This window comes from Triturus cristatus, chromosome 3_1, assembly GCF_964204655.1.
Source record: "Triturus cristatus chromosome 3_1, aTriCri1.1, whole genome shotgun sequence".
Classification (NCBI taxonomy): Eukaryota; Metazoa; Chordata; class Amphibia; order Caudata; family Salamandridae; genus Triturus; species Triturus cristatus.
In genome coordinates this window covers 482,801,111-482,818,074 of record NC_140583.1, presented here as the reverse complement: position 1 = coordinate 482,818,074, position 16,964 = coordinate 482,801,111, and the positions used below count along the sequence as shown (strand labels likewise).

At 43.3% G+C, this 16,964-nt stretch overlaps 1 protein-coding gene across 1 annotated transcript in view; it reads left to right on the top strand.

Moving 5' to 3' along the window:
• Positions 1 to 16,964, top strand: part of IQGAP1 (IQ motif containing GTPase activating protein 1) — a 532,553-nt gene that overhangs the window by 192,955 nt on the left and 322,634 nt on the right. Inside the window, exons 8-11 of the mRNA XM_085644306.1 lie at positions 1,950 to 2,128; positions 4,593 to 4,680; positions 6,276 to 6,439; positions 12,557 to 12,641. Coding sequence (XP_085500432.1) covers positions 1,950 to 2,128; positions 4,593 to 4,680; positions 6,276 to 6,439; positions 12,557 to 12,641 — 516 coding nt within the window. The remainder of the gene's footprint in view (positions 1 to 1,949; positions 2,129 to 4,592; positions 4,681 to 6,275; positions 6,440 to 12,556; positions 12,642 to 16,964) is intronic.

Below are 16,964 nucleotides of genomic sequence, written 5' to 3'. Positions count from 1 at the left end.
TTTTTGTCAAATGAGATCAACACCTTCATCTGATTCCGGGGCCGGGAAATGACTGGAAATAATTCCATCCTACCTGTTGTAGGGCCCATGGCAAGAACCTGCCATGCTTGTGGTAGTACCTAAGCCACGCCAGCACCAGTGCCCATTATGACTGGCAATGCCTAACCACGCTTGAGCATTCTCCAGAAGGCAGAGCTGTGCTGCCGCGACTAGCAGTCTCATAAGAAACAGGCGCTCACATGAGTGGAGTTGGCGACAGGGCCCATGTTCATCGCGCTTTGCAGCACAGGTGGAAAGGGGCTTGAATAGGGACACTTACCTTTAAATGTAACTGTTCTTTTATACTGATCTTATGCTGTAAACACTGGGGTATTGCTCCTTCGGGATTATTCCATAAAAGGCACGTTTCCATAGTCCAGCAGCAGCACCAGCCTGGCATCAGGAGGGGTATTTAAAGGGAACATCTATTCCGAAAGTACTAACCATCGCCTCCGTCGGGGTTGCCCCAGGGCAATATTTTTTGTCTCCGGGAGGACATTTTCTGCGTGATCTCTTGTTACTAAACTCTTTAAAATACATTTAAAGTGGGCATTGGCTCTGCCTAGAGGACTCTGACCTCATGCTATTGGCTGTTGGGTACATCATTCAACTTCTGGTGGTGTGCACAAGAGACTTTTCACATCTCAAAAGTGCTCCGAATCGTCACACATGAAAATATTGTTCTCATAGATGGATAGTATATAGAAAGCAAGTGCACTATGTATTTTTTTTTAAACGGCGGTAGATTTTTTTCACGTGATAGTCGAACCTCAATATGCAAGCCAGTCCTTTGCCAGTGCTTGTTCTGCTGGAAGGTACTGTAATCAGGGGTGTGCGGGCAGCATGCTGAGGAGGACTGAGCCCATTGAGTGTGTTTATTTGGGTGAGAGTTCCCCCTAGGAAGACAAGAGAGCGGGTTATATTCCGGTCTTTACTTCTGGGCGCATGCGCAGTTTCAGCAGCACGCTGCACTGCACGTGTTTCCAGAGTCCACAAGAGGTCAGGCCCTTGCAGCAGAAGAAGGTAATTAAAAGAAAATAGAAGTGTTGAGTAATCAGACTCCCATCAATGACCTGGAGTTAGGCTGGTGACCTCGGTTTTAATGCTGATGCACGTGCTATATGTTCCAAGTGTCCAATGTACATTGTTTTTGTTGCAACGATTTCTGGAAGTGTTTGCATGCGGTGTTCGACGGGAGCCTTATCCCCTTGCAAGCGGAGCATTATTCGAATTGTCAGAACCGGGTTCGTTGTGTAATGTTGTGCAAAAAGCGACTGCTTCATTGGAAAAACAGCTGTGCTCGACACCAAAGGGCCCTTAACATAGTATGTGGAGTGTAAACAATTGCGCCGCAACACGCACTGAACTAGTAGTATTGATGAATTCCTGTTAACTCTTGCCATTCACGACACCAAGCCGCAGATCAATGTTTTCTCTGAAATTGTCTATTTTGGGGCGCTATTTATCCATTTCTTTTTTGTGTATTTGTATCTGAATAAATACGCGTTCCACTTGTACAACAAGTTCATCCTTAGACAATCTGTCCAGATCATTTGGAAATAGTCATTTGTTGGCTTTTCAAGTCTCCGTCGCCTACATGTTCTTATTTGAAACTGGCCTGGAATTCAATAAGGTTCCGACTTCTGTTGAAAGGAAAGAACAGCTGTGCAGCCAGTTGTAGGCAATGGAACTGGAAACCGAATGATGCACGATGATCTGATTACGTCATTTCCGACTATCCTCTTAATCAAACAGCTGTAAATGGCATCCTTATGAGTCGAGCTTATGGTCCTGATGTAGGCAAATCCGCACTGCCGGGTCTTAGTAAACAATTGCTTTTCATTTAATTAACCTCTGGCCTTTAACCAATGAACCCGGTAGTGCTAACTGCCCTTTCGTTGTTTTGACAGTGCATGCTGCGGTTATTGCAATTAATGAATCCATCGATCATGGAGATGCTGCTGGGACCTTCACAGCGCTCAGAAACCCGAACGCTATGTTGGTCAACCTGAACGAGGCCCAGGCCCCGACCTACCAGGACGTGCTGTTTCAAGCGAAGCAGAGTAAGATGACCAATGCTCGCAACAGGGTAAGGAGCTGAAATGACCTTATTGTTTAGCCGCGCTCTTACACCCTTCTTCGTTTGCTGGATACCTCCTATAGAGCTTTACAACACCAACATGGGTGGCTTTTTTTTTAGGTCTGGCGTTAGCCAACACCTTTTGATTTTTAATAATATACATGTATAAAACACTTATTTAATGGGGCCATTAGCCACCTGTCTTCATCCATTGGTCTATTAATGTGTCATTCACATTTTGCTTCCGCCCACTCCAGTGTACAGCATAGGTCTGGGAGTCATCCCACTTCAGCCACTGGGTAATGAGTGACTGCATTTTGCTCTTTCACAGGTGCACAGCAGCACACAAGGTAGTTCACTTCAGTGCCAGTGTTTTTGTTTTTACTTTATTGCTAGAGTTTGCCTTTTGTTTTTAGAGTTCGATGGAAGCTTTCCTACAGGTCTTCCATGTGCAGCACAGGGCACATTTCAGGTTTATCCGTTCCCATCTTCTGCTGATGGTGTTGTAACTCCCCTTTGGAGTGGCCTTTGTGCTTTTTTCTGGCTGCTTCTATTCCCTACATACCAAAATTGCATTTGAAACTGTTTTCGTGCAGTTGTCATTTTTTGGCATGCAAGCAATGAAGTGCATTTCTAACTGCAATCCTGTATGCTATTCTTGTTTTTATTTTAAGTGAGGGCTATGGTTATATTTATCAAGCAATTTCGTGCATATGTCCTTTTTGAATGGATCTCTAGTATGATTTCAGTGCTCTTGTTAGTTATATTTGCAAACCAATTAAGTGTGCATGTCCTGCTTTTTTGACTTTCTAGAGTGCTTACAGTACTCTTGTATGTCCTGCTTATATAGACGTTTAACTATTATATTACTAATTTTAACTGACACTTCAGTTTCTTGTCCTATCTGTCTGTCCATCATCCTCTGCTACTCTATCTTTCTATCCACATTCGCAAATGTATGTTTGCAATTATGTCTGTGCAAGCCCTTTGGTCTCTGTGTGTAAGCCGCTGTCTCTCCATACAAGCCTCTCACTGTGTGTGCAAGCCTATTTCTCTCTCTCTTTCTCTGTGCAAGTCTCTGTCTGTCTTTGCAAGCCTGTCAGTCTGTGCACGCTTCTCTGTCTCTGTGCAAGCCTTTCCGTTTGTCTGTCTGTCTTTCTTGGCAAGCTTCTGTCTGTCTGATAAGTCTCTCTTTCTGCCTGGCAGGCTGTTCAAACCTCTCTGTCTATCTGTGGAAACCTCTCTGTCTGTAAGAGAGTTTCACAAAGATATTTAAAAAAAAAATATTGGCAAAAAAAATGAGTAGAGGCTGGCAGCCATCGGCACACCAATTGGCTCTGGTGTTAGCCAAGACCTTTTGATATTTCCACACTTGAGTGTATAACATAGTTACTTATAAGGGTTTTCTGTTAGACTTCATTCGTTCTGATGTAATTTAAATTTATTTCCAACCTCTGCAGCATGCATCATGGGACAATTGAGCCTCTGGCTGATTTCACTTTGAGTTACAGCATGCTCTTCTTACGCAAGAAAGCATACAAAAAAGTGACGGAAAGAATGCTTGAATTAATCTCAGCCACTGGTAATTACTCAGGGCAGATCTCACTCCATACAACCTCAGGTTGCACCCAGCCATATGCTAATCAGTTTTGACCCTGCTCCAATGGGAACAGTTAAGTCTTACTGCCTGGCCAGGTTCACCCTGAAATGGAACACAAGCAACCTAGGACCAGTTTAGCTTGATTGGGGCCATCGGCCAGGCATAGCCTTAACAAGGATAACATCCACACACAAAGTATCGAGGACTACTATGGAAATGGGTGCTTTTTCACAATCCAAAAATATGTTTTGCTATTGCCAGCGATTCTTTTAGATTGATATCCTGGCTGCTTCCCCGCCAATAAGGTTTTGCACAAACTATGACAGAGCACAACAAGAAATACGAAAGCCAAAAGGCTGGTGTCCAACACCAGACCTATTGGCTTTGCTCTTGCATGTTTAAAACGGTAATTGCTAATTTACAGTCGGATTTAGAAAAGTGAGTGCTCCGTCTTCTTGATGTTTCCTGTATTTCGCTTTACCTTTCTGGCCAAGGCTAATCTTCGATTACAACAGTGAGGCTGGGAAGATAATTTATCACACAGGTTGAACATCTTCATTATGTTTTTGCTGTTGACCGATGGGCGATGTAAAGTGCGCATTAAAAGGCAGATTGTACTCCAAAATTTTAAAAGTAAGTGCCATTGATTGGTATTGATCCATTTGTTTGAAGGACGAGAACAGTTTGTAGCAAAAATATGTAACGGGTGAATCTGACTGGATGGATTTCGGATTTGAAGGCAAGGGTGCACTGGCCTGCACGCTCACCCTGGCAAAAATGTTATTGTTAGTCACAAGCCAGAAAAACAAGCTTCTCAATAGCAGTCGGCTTAACTTCAGAAGTCCCTTGATATTCCCTCTCCATTATTTTCAGAATGGAAATGAGAACTCCGGCGAAAGGGACGTCTATGAAGAGCTGCTGACACAAGCGGAGATACAGGGCAATGTCAACAAAGTTAACTGTAAGTCTCCATTCAACCATCCATGACATGCAGCTAAGAAGATATAACAGGGTTACAGGGGGTGTGGCAGTGGGGGGGGGGGGGGGGGGGGGTTATTTACCAGAAGCTATATATGGCGATTCAGTCAAGATGCTAAAACTAAGCACAGCATGGGTTTCTGCCACTTCACATACGCTGTGCATTAACTCATGGTTTTAAGAACTGAGCATGGTGTTCTGTATTGTTATCTGACTGCTTTTTGTTCAGTTGCATACATACTTTGCTACATTCATTTTTAAAGGGCAAATTAACTGTGAATGCATCTGTCTGTAATGACCTTCAGCAGTGGTCCGTCCATAAGGTCGTAGGGGCCACCCCCCCGTACGCTTTGGACATAAAATGTGTCTTTCAGACAGTAGAGGTCAGCATGACCGACACGCTTCTTGTTCAGGGCAGGCAGCCAGGAGCTAGCCATGCGTTCTATGTGCAGACTCCTGGCTCCGTAAGCTCAACTTTGCTGGGCTGAAGATATCACCGCTCTTGTGGGCGTGACCTTCTCAGCTCGTCAAAGGTCCTCGAGGCCATCCCCCTCGTGATGAGGGAGAGCTTCAGTGAAAGCCTCGTACCTGGGTGCTTCAATTTTAAACCCTGAAGTGACCAGGGCCAAGTGTCAATCACTGACACCTCATCACAGAGGGGGTGGGATCAGCAGTCTCTCTGATCCCATTCTGCCTCCCCTCATTGGTTATGGTCAGCCATAGGTCCTTAAAGGGCATTATGATGAGGACACACTGTCCCCCACAGATAGAGTAGCACGTGAAAAAAAGTTTCTTCCTCTTTCATCCCCTACAAGGAACAGTGACTCCCTTTGTGTGCTCGTTACTTTTCGGGAGCAAGGGTCACTGGACCTAATAATCCGCTCCTAGTGTCCCCCCTCTCTATAAATAGGAACTTCACTGATGACCTTCTGCACTCCAGACTTTCACTCTCCTTGGGCAACTTTTGAAAAGATCTAAATACCCACCTCTTAGCAGTCTTCCTTGGATTGTAAACACACCTGCATGTGGTGTGTGTATGTTGTTGGTATGCACTCTCTCTGCGGCCTTCTGGGACATGGTCCATGCTTTATAAGGTCCCCAGTAAAATGTATTTGTAAAATAAAATAGGCATAGATGGTGAAGGTTTGAAGGGATTTAATGATCAACCATGACAGTCCTAACTAACTCTTTGGCCTTGTAATATATCGATCAATATTCTTCTGGCTGAGAAGATGGATAGTCCGGAGAGCCCATGGTGAGGGACATGGGCAGGAATGGCACTGCTTATGCCCTTTTGCTTTCTAATACACGCTTCTAACAGTTTCAAATTCCTGCTGCAGGTAGGTAGTAAAGTCTGAGTCCCTGTACAATACATGTCAAAGTAACAACTGCTTTTCATTCACTATTTCATTCACATTTTCACTTGTGTGGCTGTGGTGGGTCTGCAGAGTAAGTGCTTGTGTATTCGTACTGAACCCTTTCAAAAGCAGTCGTTGTGACCTGTGTGGGTGTTTTTGTATTCGATATTTGGCATGCTTATGTTTGAGTAATACAGGTTTAACCTTCTTTTTTCCTCAGTGCAAGCAGCAATCGAGAAAGTGGATTTGGCTTTGGACCAGGGAGATACACTGGCCTTGTTTGAGGCTCTGAAGTTACAAGTATTGGGGCTCCGTGGGTTGCTGCGTGAAAACAGTGAATGGTACATGAAGCAACTCCAAGCTGACAAGCAGCAGAAGATTGAGGTATGCAAACCCAGACAAAAACTACCCTAATCATAGGGTGTGTGCATGTTTGATCCTTATCAAAGTTATTCAACAATGAAGATTCAAGCTCTGACAAGTACTTGTCGAAAAATGTTGTCATGTTCAGGTACACCGAGCGAGTCCATACACAGGTATACATAAATAAACCAGTGTGGGTATATTTGTTTCATTGTGCTTCTGTGTGAGAGCATTGTATGTGATGCATCAAGTGAAGACTATTGATTGCACTAATGCATCTACAGACTAAGATGATGCATGGCATTACAGTGATACTAAATAAACACATAAACTAAAAGGTTGTATTTTTTGTAACAAATGCTGATAATCTTAGTACAATTTTAGGAAATTGTGCTTAATTTGTGTGTTTTTTTAATACTAGCCTTTTTTGTTTTACTTTATAGCATTGTGTCAGTGTTCGTCATGTTATATTTAAGAAAATGTAAACACAAGTCTAATCTTCCAATAGGTATTTTTTAATTTTGTGTACTGTGTATGTTTGTATTCATTGAGGAGTTTCTTCAAGGAACTCTACATCTTTATTCCACAGTACGTAAAGTAATGACATTTGGCAGTGTTACATGTGTGGTGGATGATGGGTTTGGACAAAGACAACATAGTCCATACATTTAATATGACACGTATATTAAATAAGCATCATTGAAGATTATTGTGGGGACATTAAAAGGACAAGCTGCATAGTCTTAACTCCTTGGAAATGTCTGCCCTAGTTCAGAATTCACAACTAGAACAAATACTCTTTTATGACAGAAGAAATGTGTACATTCAATAAAAATATATTGAATGGTATTTGCTGTCATATTTGTAATGCTAAACAGGCATTGAATGTTCTACCGTACGAGCAGAGAAAGAGTCCTGCCGCCAAACATCTTCTGTGTGCCTATGCAGTCAGAATATACTCTGGGCTAGCCAGAAAGTGAAGGCTCAGGTTTTAAGTTGAACGGGTGTTGTGGGAGAGAACATGAAGGAAGCAGAGAAAGATTGTGGAAAAGATTACACAAAATATATGAAATTGTAGGGAATGGGCAAAGAAAGGAGGGACAATAAAAAGTATCAGATGATCTTTACATGACGCTCAGATGGGTTATGCTGGCCCCCATCCAAGATATCACTACGAGACCATATTAAAATTGTGAAAAGGCAGGGAAAAAAATTCTTGGAGCTCTGTCACAATAATAGAACAAGTTCAGATGTCATTAAAAACCCGACTGATCATACTTTCTTTTATTTTATGTAATATTGCCACAGCAAGGTCCCATTAAAATATGTTTCCTCAGAGTTCACTACCTATCATCTGATCTTCAGACCACAGGGTCGGACTGGCCTATAGGTCAATCAGGCACTGTCCCATGGGCCGGTCTCACAGATTAGTGCGTGGGGTGGTTTTTTTTTGTAGCAGTTTGTGGGCCTGTTTTATGGTCAGGTGGGCGGGTTTTATTCCTATCGATTTCACTGATCTTACAAGAAGCATTGCCTGCAGCAAATGCATGCAGTCTCCCAAGCCTTGCAAAATACCCATACAATGTGCCTGTACAAGTTCAAAACTGGACTGTTTTGCAAATGTGGGCCACTTTTTCAGCTGTCTTGTTCGCTAATGGGGGCCACTTTTATTTTGGTGACTGGGCTTATTTTTTGCCTCAGGTCTACCCTGGTAAGCCACATGGAACAGCAACACCTACATCAAGTAGATCATTTCCTTGTACAAGTCGCCCATTCCCCCCAAAATCTACATTCAGGACTTCAACCTCCCTGGTGATTACTCCCTGAGGGAACAAAGACAACACTGCAAGACACCACCAGCATCATGGACTAGATAATTACGAGACCAGTCTAAAACGGTTTCTCCAACCACTTTTCACCACAATCGAAAATTCATTCAAAATGACCATCTCTTCTTTAAGACTCATCACACCAAGCAGGGCTCGAGTCGGGGTACCACGCGGGTGGACGGCGTCCCCCCACTTATTTTACCAGGTTTTTCCGGGTGGACGCCGTCCCCCCTGCCCAAAAGCTGGACAGCATTGTGTGAGCAGAGAGCCCGGGTGGGAGGGAAGTTTCCCGTAAATTACCAAAGATATGCTAATATTTGTAATTGGAGACTTTAAGAGGCACCGGTGGTGTGTGCAGGCTGGAGTGATTGGGAGGCGGAGCGAGCAGGCGTTGGCGGTTAACGCTTGGAATGTGTGTCCTTCTGTATCTTGTGCACTTCGTTGTGCAACTGGGGCACCCCCTCGGGGGAGTGGGGGGGAGGGGGGGTTGCAAAGGACATCGAGGAACAGACCAGGGGTAGCAGTGCTGTGAAATGCCCCGTCATCTAAAGGCATATGAATACTCATGAGATTCCTGTTGTGACGTCACTTCCGGTGACAGCGTCCCCCCACTTCTTTTTTTAGGACTTGTGCCCTGACACCAAGAAATCACTCGCAGTGTCGTACCAGCTATCACAGCTATGCAGAATGAGGCCGCGGCTCTCCCATGCCTGTCCAAGCCTTAGCACCATGCTTGTGAGATGGTTGCAGCTTCAGCTCTTTTCCGTTCCCGGTGCCATCCTGGCCCACTGAACCAAGCTGGCACATTTCATTAATAGACTGAAGACATGTGATCAGCTCTATCCCACCCTGGGCTCCCTCCGAGCCTGTGCCATCCATGAAATGAGATGACTGCCGCAGAACTACCGATCATTGCAAGGCCAGCCCTTTGTTTAAATATCTGAAGATCCGAGTCCAAATGTCCAGGACATGTAGAGTGCTTTCGACTGTTAAATTATTGCTCAAAAATGTTTATACTGTGACTACACAAAATAACTATTTCAAAAGTGCCAGCCGTCCGAAACGCTGCGGTAATTCGAATCCTTCCAGGAGTGGCCGCCCCCATCTCCCGGTATCCTTCAGCCCCTGTCCTCCCCCTTACAGGTTTTCATTTCAAGGCTAGCTTGGACAGCTCCATTTTAAGAGCTTCGAAGTCCAAGGCCATTTGGTCCTAGCTTCAGGTTAGGGCTCAAATCACTCCATGGTCTGGAATCCTGAGCTCCTGGAAATGTGCCTCTTTACTTTTAGTTTGTTATTTTACATTATTCTCTAGCGGAGCTGCACCAAGCAGTTTTAATACGCTTTACATTATAAGAGGAACGTTATTAGGATGAAGTAATTTGAGGAAACGGAATCATCTCCTGATAAACACACCCACTGGATAAAAGGATGTAATGAGTAGGGTGGGAGCGGTGTTTGATGTGTAGATAGCTGTGGGCGGTGGGTAGTTGCCTTGCTGTTCAGTTCCTCAGCCGTCACAGCCCTAAGTGAAGAATGCGCCCAGTGTCCAGTAAAAAGGTGATGGCACATGCTGTGCAAGACGCTGGCCCTTTGTAGCTGCTGAACAACTGAGTTGTGTATGTGAAGAAAACCATCTGTGACGCAGCTTCCGAGAGGAGGCAGAGCCGGTTTATCCTCGGGTGGGGGTGGACGGACCCTCCCCCACCGAGTCTGGTAACTAAACTAAGCGCGCTGAATCCGAATGGCTGCGGGACACAAGTCCGCTTCATAAAAACAAACAAAAAACTCCATTTGCTTTTGTGTCCATACGGCAAAAATCAATGCGCAGCCCCAAAGATTGTAAACTCCATCTGTCATTAGTGTTGCTTCGTGAAAATATTTTAATCTGTACAGTTCTGCAGTATCGAGCTCATAAAACGCGACGTCACACGAGGAAGGCATTGTGATTTGGTAGATATTTTACCTATGCTGTCCTCCACACACGAGGATTGAGGCAAAGTAGTCCAGCGCCCCAGGCAAAGTGTTCAAAATGAAAAGACGCATTACCGTGGTTTAACATTGGTGGTAAGAGAAAGGAAATAAAGAGATACATATACTAATATAGTTTATTTATTTAATGCGTTTTTATATAGCGCGGACTTTACCGGAAGGTGTCAGAGCGCTTCACAATAGCAGCAGTAATGATACATACGGAGCAAAAATACAAGTGAGCATGTTACAAAATCATTACATGAGGCAATAGTGACAATTGTGCAAGTATCAAGGGCAAATAAAATACAAGAGGTAGCAACCAATGTTGCAAAACGATGATTGTAGGGCCTTGCCTCCGCGCTTGTAGGAGGAGGTTTCATGCATTTTCACCACAACACCTTTCTGTTTCACGAATAGCACATTGTGTTGGTGTCTGTTACGTCTTTTTATTGATTGGGAATCGGAAAGTTGGTAAGATTGAGTTAGATTTGTTCAAAAGATTAATAGTGTGCCCTCTTTAATTTGTGCGAGTTGGTGCCACATCTTTTCTACCTCGCTTAAGAGTTACAGAGAAATGTTGTAGGTGTACTGTCTGCACAATTTGTGCAAAGTGCACTAGATAAGCTATTTTATAGGGTACTGTTTTTTTTTTTAACCTAATTTCAGTTTATACGCATTGTACCTACCTCATAAAGATGAAACTCTGAGTTACCCTGCACACAAATGTTGTGACTGACAAGACGTTCCATACAAAACGTGAAAGAAACCATATTTAATACGTCTCTTTTCTTTTTATCTTCTGGCATATTCAATATTCCAAAAATATTAGCGTCATCAATAACTCTGAGCCGTTTAATCCATTTACCTCTCTGCTTGTTTAGAATCTTAAGATAGTTCCCATGTAAAGTAGTTCTCTTTCTAGAAGTCAGACTGTCACTTCTCAGCTAGTGTACTTCATATGGCCCGCTAAGGTCCCAGGTGTCCAGCACTGTAGGGGCTACGGTGGGCACAATTGCAGGATATTTGGGAACCTGAAGTGGTTGTAATTATCCCATGGAATCGCTGGCTTCTTTACACCTCTTTAATTGTATTGTATTGTAATTGCATTTAAATAGCGCTTTCTACCGCAGACGAGGCGTCTAGCACTTTTTCGGCAAGAAGCAAACTACTCCGGAACCCATAAAGTATTTGTGGTGAATTAGTGTATTGAAATATGAAATTAATTTGAGCAGTGGATATGTTAGTCAGTTATTTGGAATGAGAAGGATAGTGGAGGGATAGAAGAGGGGAAAGGGTTTGCATTTACATAGCGTTTGCTACCCCTGATGAGGGTTATACAATTGTCTGGCAGGGGCCATGCTGAGTCCAAGAGGCCTGTTCATGTGTGCCTTACATAGTTGGTGTGAAGGCTCCTTCTGTTGACATCATAAAAGGACAGGCAAGTGGGAGTACACTCCCAGAGAAACCCTTCCTGCTGTAGTTTCAATCCAGCGCTATTCTTCGTGGTTACAGAGTAAATCTGGACGTGAGTATTTTTGATAAAATAAAATGGTTGCTGCGGACTGCGAGACCCTCCCAGGTTTATGACCCAAACGCAAGGCAAACGACTACATGCCATGGAAGTAACCAGGGTTAAAGTAGGTGGTTTCACGCTCTGCCCCTGGCAAGTAAATCTGCACATCATGTTCAGCTAGTTTAGCACTGGGAAGGGTGTATGCATGTCTCCAGATAATCTTTGAAGAGCACCAAATCGTATGCAAAACCACAACATTCGTAAATGTAACTTATGGCTGCTCGTTTCCTAATTAAACCGTGTACACATAGGCGTAATGCAAGCCCTAGCACTGCAAGGAGGCCCTCCACCCCTCCGGGGCCCACTCCTTTAAGGAGCCGCCATTCTCAGCCCAAGCACAACTAATATATTTGAAAATGCCACTCATCGTGCCCGTTTTCTTCCGCTCTTTCATCTAGTTTTTCCGGTGTCATGCATGCTACATTTGTTCCGAATTCGGTGTTTGTGGGGGTGCGTGTGTGTGTGTTTAAACTTTAAACTGTATACTAAGTGCACCCTTCCCGAATTGTAAAAGCTGTGTTTATCAAAATGTTCCTTTTTGAGCAGACAGGTGTTGGGTCTGTCTGTCGGTGTGTGACCTGCCATGACACGCGCACGTGCATGACGTCGTGCAGCGCTGGTTTTAGCTACACGTACACAATCACAGCTCCCTCAGTGTGAAGAAGGCGGAGCGCTATAAAGCGCTTGTATACAGAGCTAGGGCAGATGTTGAAAGGCTGCTGAGGGAGGAATGCGTGGGGCTCATGTTGTTGTTTCTTTCCCCAGAATGGCCTGGCGGGCACCCTGCAGAAGGAGGAGCTCCAGTCCGGGGTGGACGCTGCGAACGACTCGGCACAGCAGTACCAGAGAAGTAAGGCCCTGCAGCTGCGTGCACAGCGCCGCGTGCTTGGGAGGGGCTCGTGCCAGGGATGAGTCAGCAGGGCCGCCCTAGAACAAAGAGGCATTCACCTGCCCAGTTACCATGACGTGGAATCACCCTAGAGGTCCTCGAGGCAACTCATTCACAGAGTGATGCCTCTCCCAAGGATGTTAGCCATTCAGATTCCTGCGAGGCCACAGGCCGGGCTAGTGTTCAAACTTGAGTCCGACATTAAATAGCAGAGGAGCTAACTTTACAGTGAGCACTTGATCCTGCATGTTAACCATTGTGAAAACATGGCCGTGCATGTTACAGGCGTTCAGCACCTTCAGTTGCTTCGTGGACTTTTCCAGGCAGGGTTTGTTTCTTTTTTCATCCCCTGGAGGAGTAAAATCCGTAGAAGTTTATAGTCATCTGTTCTTGATTGACACCAGTGATGATCTCATCCAGAGCTACAAACAGTCCTCATAGCTCAGTGGCACTTTACAGCAGGCTTGGCCTGTGGTCCAGCAGCACTCCTGATGTCACAAAAAGTGACCCACTGTGGACTCTAGCCCAGCTCCTCCTAGTTTCACCTGGCCCAGTCACTTCTGCTGCAAGTTGGCAGATACCTTTGTATGCGACCAACAGGCAGCCGAATATCCACCCAGTAGTTCTCATGAGCCTTACAAGTGACGCAGCCTTGCGCTCTGGTGATCTGCTCTTCCCACATGGCACTATTTCCTGTTAATTTAGCAAACAGAGCTTATTTGGTTGAGTACCTAGAAGTGTTGTGTGTCAGGTATTAGAAGAGCGTGCATGTGAAAAGTGTACTTTAATATGCAGGCAGTCTCAACAGGGAGGGGTCGTAGTACTCCCCTTACTTGTTAGATGTGCTTTACTTTTAATGAGACAGTTACAACGCTGTAGAAAGGCTGCTATTTTGGGAAAGAACCATTACTTCATATCACACTGAGAGAATGGGAGGATTCAGACACCGCTATTCCTCCTGATACACATCATAAATCAAAAGTGCCGTGAATCTGTAAATCTAGGCATGCTACATTACCTGGGTGAGACCACCTCACCCAAATTCGTTTTTTACCTCAAAGGGTCCAATTACCCGGGGACAAGAAGTTAGGAGTAGGAAGTGCGCCTTCTGTCCATAGATTCACCGCCCTCGTGATTTATAAAGAACCATGACTTCTCAGATCTGATGCTGAAACATTTGATGAAATGAAGGCAAATGAAGAACTATATAAGGATCAGCAACAATCCTTTTTCATAAGTTGTCAATACCATATCGGGCATCTATAGTAAAGTTGCACCACTGAATATGTAGGAGTAACAAAATGCTCTCTCCCATGGTTCAGCTCTGCGGTTGATGAAATGAAATGACATTGCAGATGTCTTGAAACCAGTTGGAGGAAAAGAAAACTCTAGTGGTGACTTGATAAAGCAATCAAAGATTACAAAAATTAAATTGTAAAATTTTTTAAAGGTGAAACCTATTTAAACACAACAATTGAATGCGCTAATCTAGGAGTTCAGACAACTACTAGAAAGGATGAAGGATTGACTCCTTTAATAAAGGACACAGAGTAATGGGGCTGTAGCGTTCCTTTCCTGGGTGTCTAAAAGTTTGTGAGCGGGTGATCGTCTCTTAGCTGCAGGCCATCTTGCATTGTCACTGTAAATGCCAGTTTGGGATTTAGTCCCTTATTTAGTTCACAGACTAATCTGGTATTCCTGTTATATGAAGCGGTGGCCACCTCGGATGATGAAGATTTATCCTGACTCATTAGCCTTAATTTGTTTTGGCCCTCTATACAGGGGACTGTGATCTGCTACTTAACCTTCTAAGTAGGAAGGCAATCCTATAACGGATGTATAAGGAGGTTATTTTTTTTATGTGGGAGAAAGAATCTGTGTAACTTGGACAGTTTCTGACATCTCAGGTGAAACACGAGTGCAGGGTAAACCAAGGGTCTCTCGTAACTTCTGTTATTTAACATAGTCATCTAAATAACTGTTCTCAGCTTTTAGGACTAGAAGTTAAACTTCCAGCTCTACACAGATGACTAGCAGATTGTTCTCGGCTTCAAAGGTCTGCGAGATATCTTGGCCCTAAAGAGTGGTTTAGGAGAGGTAGCCCGGTGAATGAGCAACAGTGGCCTCGAGCTCAATAGACCGAAAACCAGGCTCCTCCAATTGGTGTCCAGTTACAAACACTCAATTTTCAATGTGCTCTCTCGGCCTCTCAAATTATTTGCCATTCCAACATCTTTTGCTAATGCAAATAAATCAGTGAGTGAACTTGGATACAAATCTCAGAGTTTTAGGCTCGCATCAAGTCAGTTGTTTAATCTGCATATCATAGTCTGTGACAGCAGAAACGTACCCTACCTTATGTGGAAAAGAACCTCACAAAAGATTAATTGGTGCTTTAAATAATTTATTTCAAGGTGGCTAATTTATTTGTAATATTGTACTACCAAAGGCTCAAGCAGCCAGACTGCAATGTACAAAACATTGCTGGAAGTCCTGTACTAAATTCTGCTACGGTGGTGACCTATCATTTAGACAATTACACTCAGTTGCACAGTTACTATTTAAGTGAATTCGGGGAAGTCTTTCTGCAGGGAAAAAAAAGTAAGCACCAGAATGCAGACTGCAATCAATTAACCTTGGTCTCCAATACATTAAAAGAACTAAACTTTATTGAATGTTCGGTCACAGATTTTTTGTTTTAGTGCCGAATATATAGAATCTACTTTGAATTTGACTCTGTTAACTTTCAGGAAAAGCCTAAAACAATGGTATTTAATACATATTTATATTCTACGAGGTCGGCTATCTCTTGACGTTACTGTCCTGGCAGTGCAGTTTGTGAGCATAAAGAATTTCCATATTCGATGTTTCTATTTAATCCTGCCCCGTTATGTCATTTTATTTCTAAATTACAAAAGTAGAAGTAAAGGTATAAGGCAAAGAAAGAACACAAGACTGAAATATTATAGCGGTATTAAAAACGCTTGGCTGTGTACTGTATTAGATTCACATTTTTTTTTTTTTTTTGCAGAGTTTTATATAGCGCGAACTTCACCCAAATCCAGTCAGGTATCAGAGCGCTTTACATAGCACCAGTTACTTTACATGAGGACACACATTCATTTTTTTCTTTTTTTTTCTTTAGGCGCTGGGAGATTAAGTGATTTGCCCAGAATCACAGGATGTTTTAGCGTCATTACCGAGACTCGAACCCAGGTCCGAGGTCGAGCGCCCTAGCCGTTAGACCAACTCCACATTGATGTGAATCAAGGGATTTTTGCCCCTATATCTGGGCAGATTTACCTTAGACCCATGTCAATAGCTTGTGAGTTTTGTCATGGAGATAAGACACTAAATAGGCTGTTTTAGATATGCCAGAGGCCCTTAAAGAATGATTGGTGGAGGTAGAGCATCCGACTTGGTTTTGAGAACACAGAGATAAACCAATGAATTTATTCTAAATCTTAATTAAACACTAACCTTGAGTATAGATTATAATTGTATTTATATAGCACTTACTACCCCATACAAGGTGTTGAAGCGCTTTTTCGGAGAGTAGCACGCTACTACATAACCCAAAAAGGATAAGTGGTGAATTAGTATAGTGAAATATGAAATTAATTCGAGCTGTGGACATGTTAGTCTGTTATTTGGATTGAAAAGGATTGTGGAGGTGTAGAAGAGAGAAAGGTTTGCAATTATATAGGCGTGCTACCTCTGATGAGGTGTTGAAGCCATTTTCGGCAAGTAGCACGCTACTCCGGAACCCAAAAAGGATTAGTGGTATAGTGAAATATTACATTAATTTGAGAGGTGGACATTTTAGTGACGACTGCTGAAACAATAATTCGCAGATTAGCACAAGCAAATATGAGCTGAATGTGAAAACTTATGCTTGTTTTATAAAAACAAACTAATCGAATCATTAAATGTATTGGCAGCATTTGTATACATTTACATTCATATAAATGTACATACATCTCCACATACCTTTCATTTGAGTGAGTGCAACCTCGGTTTAGTATGTATTGTTCGAATATGAATGCCATACCAGCTTGTAAAATCATCACAAAGTGCTTATAAACTTCAATAAAATAAGGAAAGAATGAAAAAAGGTCATATTGCCCTACGGGGAGCAAGGGGGCAATGGTCAAGGTTCATAAGCCATAGATTGAAGGTGAAACCACAGCATGTTCTGTGTAAATTGAATCGGCAGCTACATTAAATGTAAAAAGACACACATCACCACTTAGTAGTTTCTTTAGTTTTTAGGTCTCGCCTGAC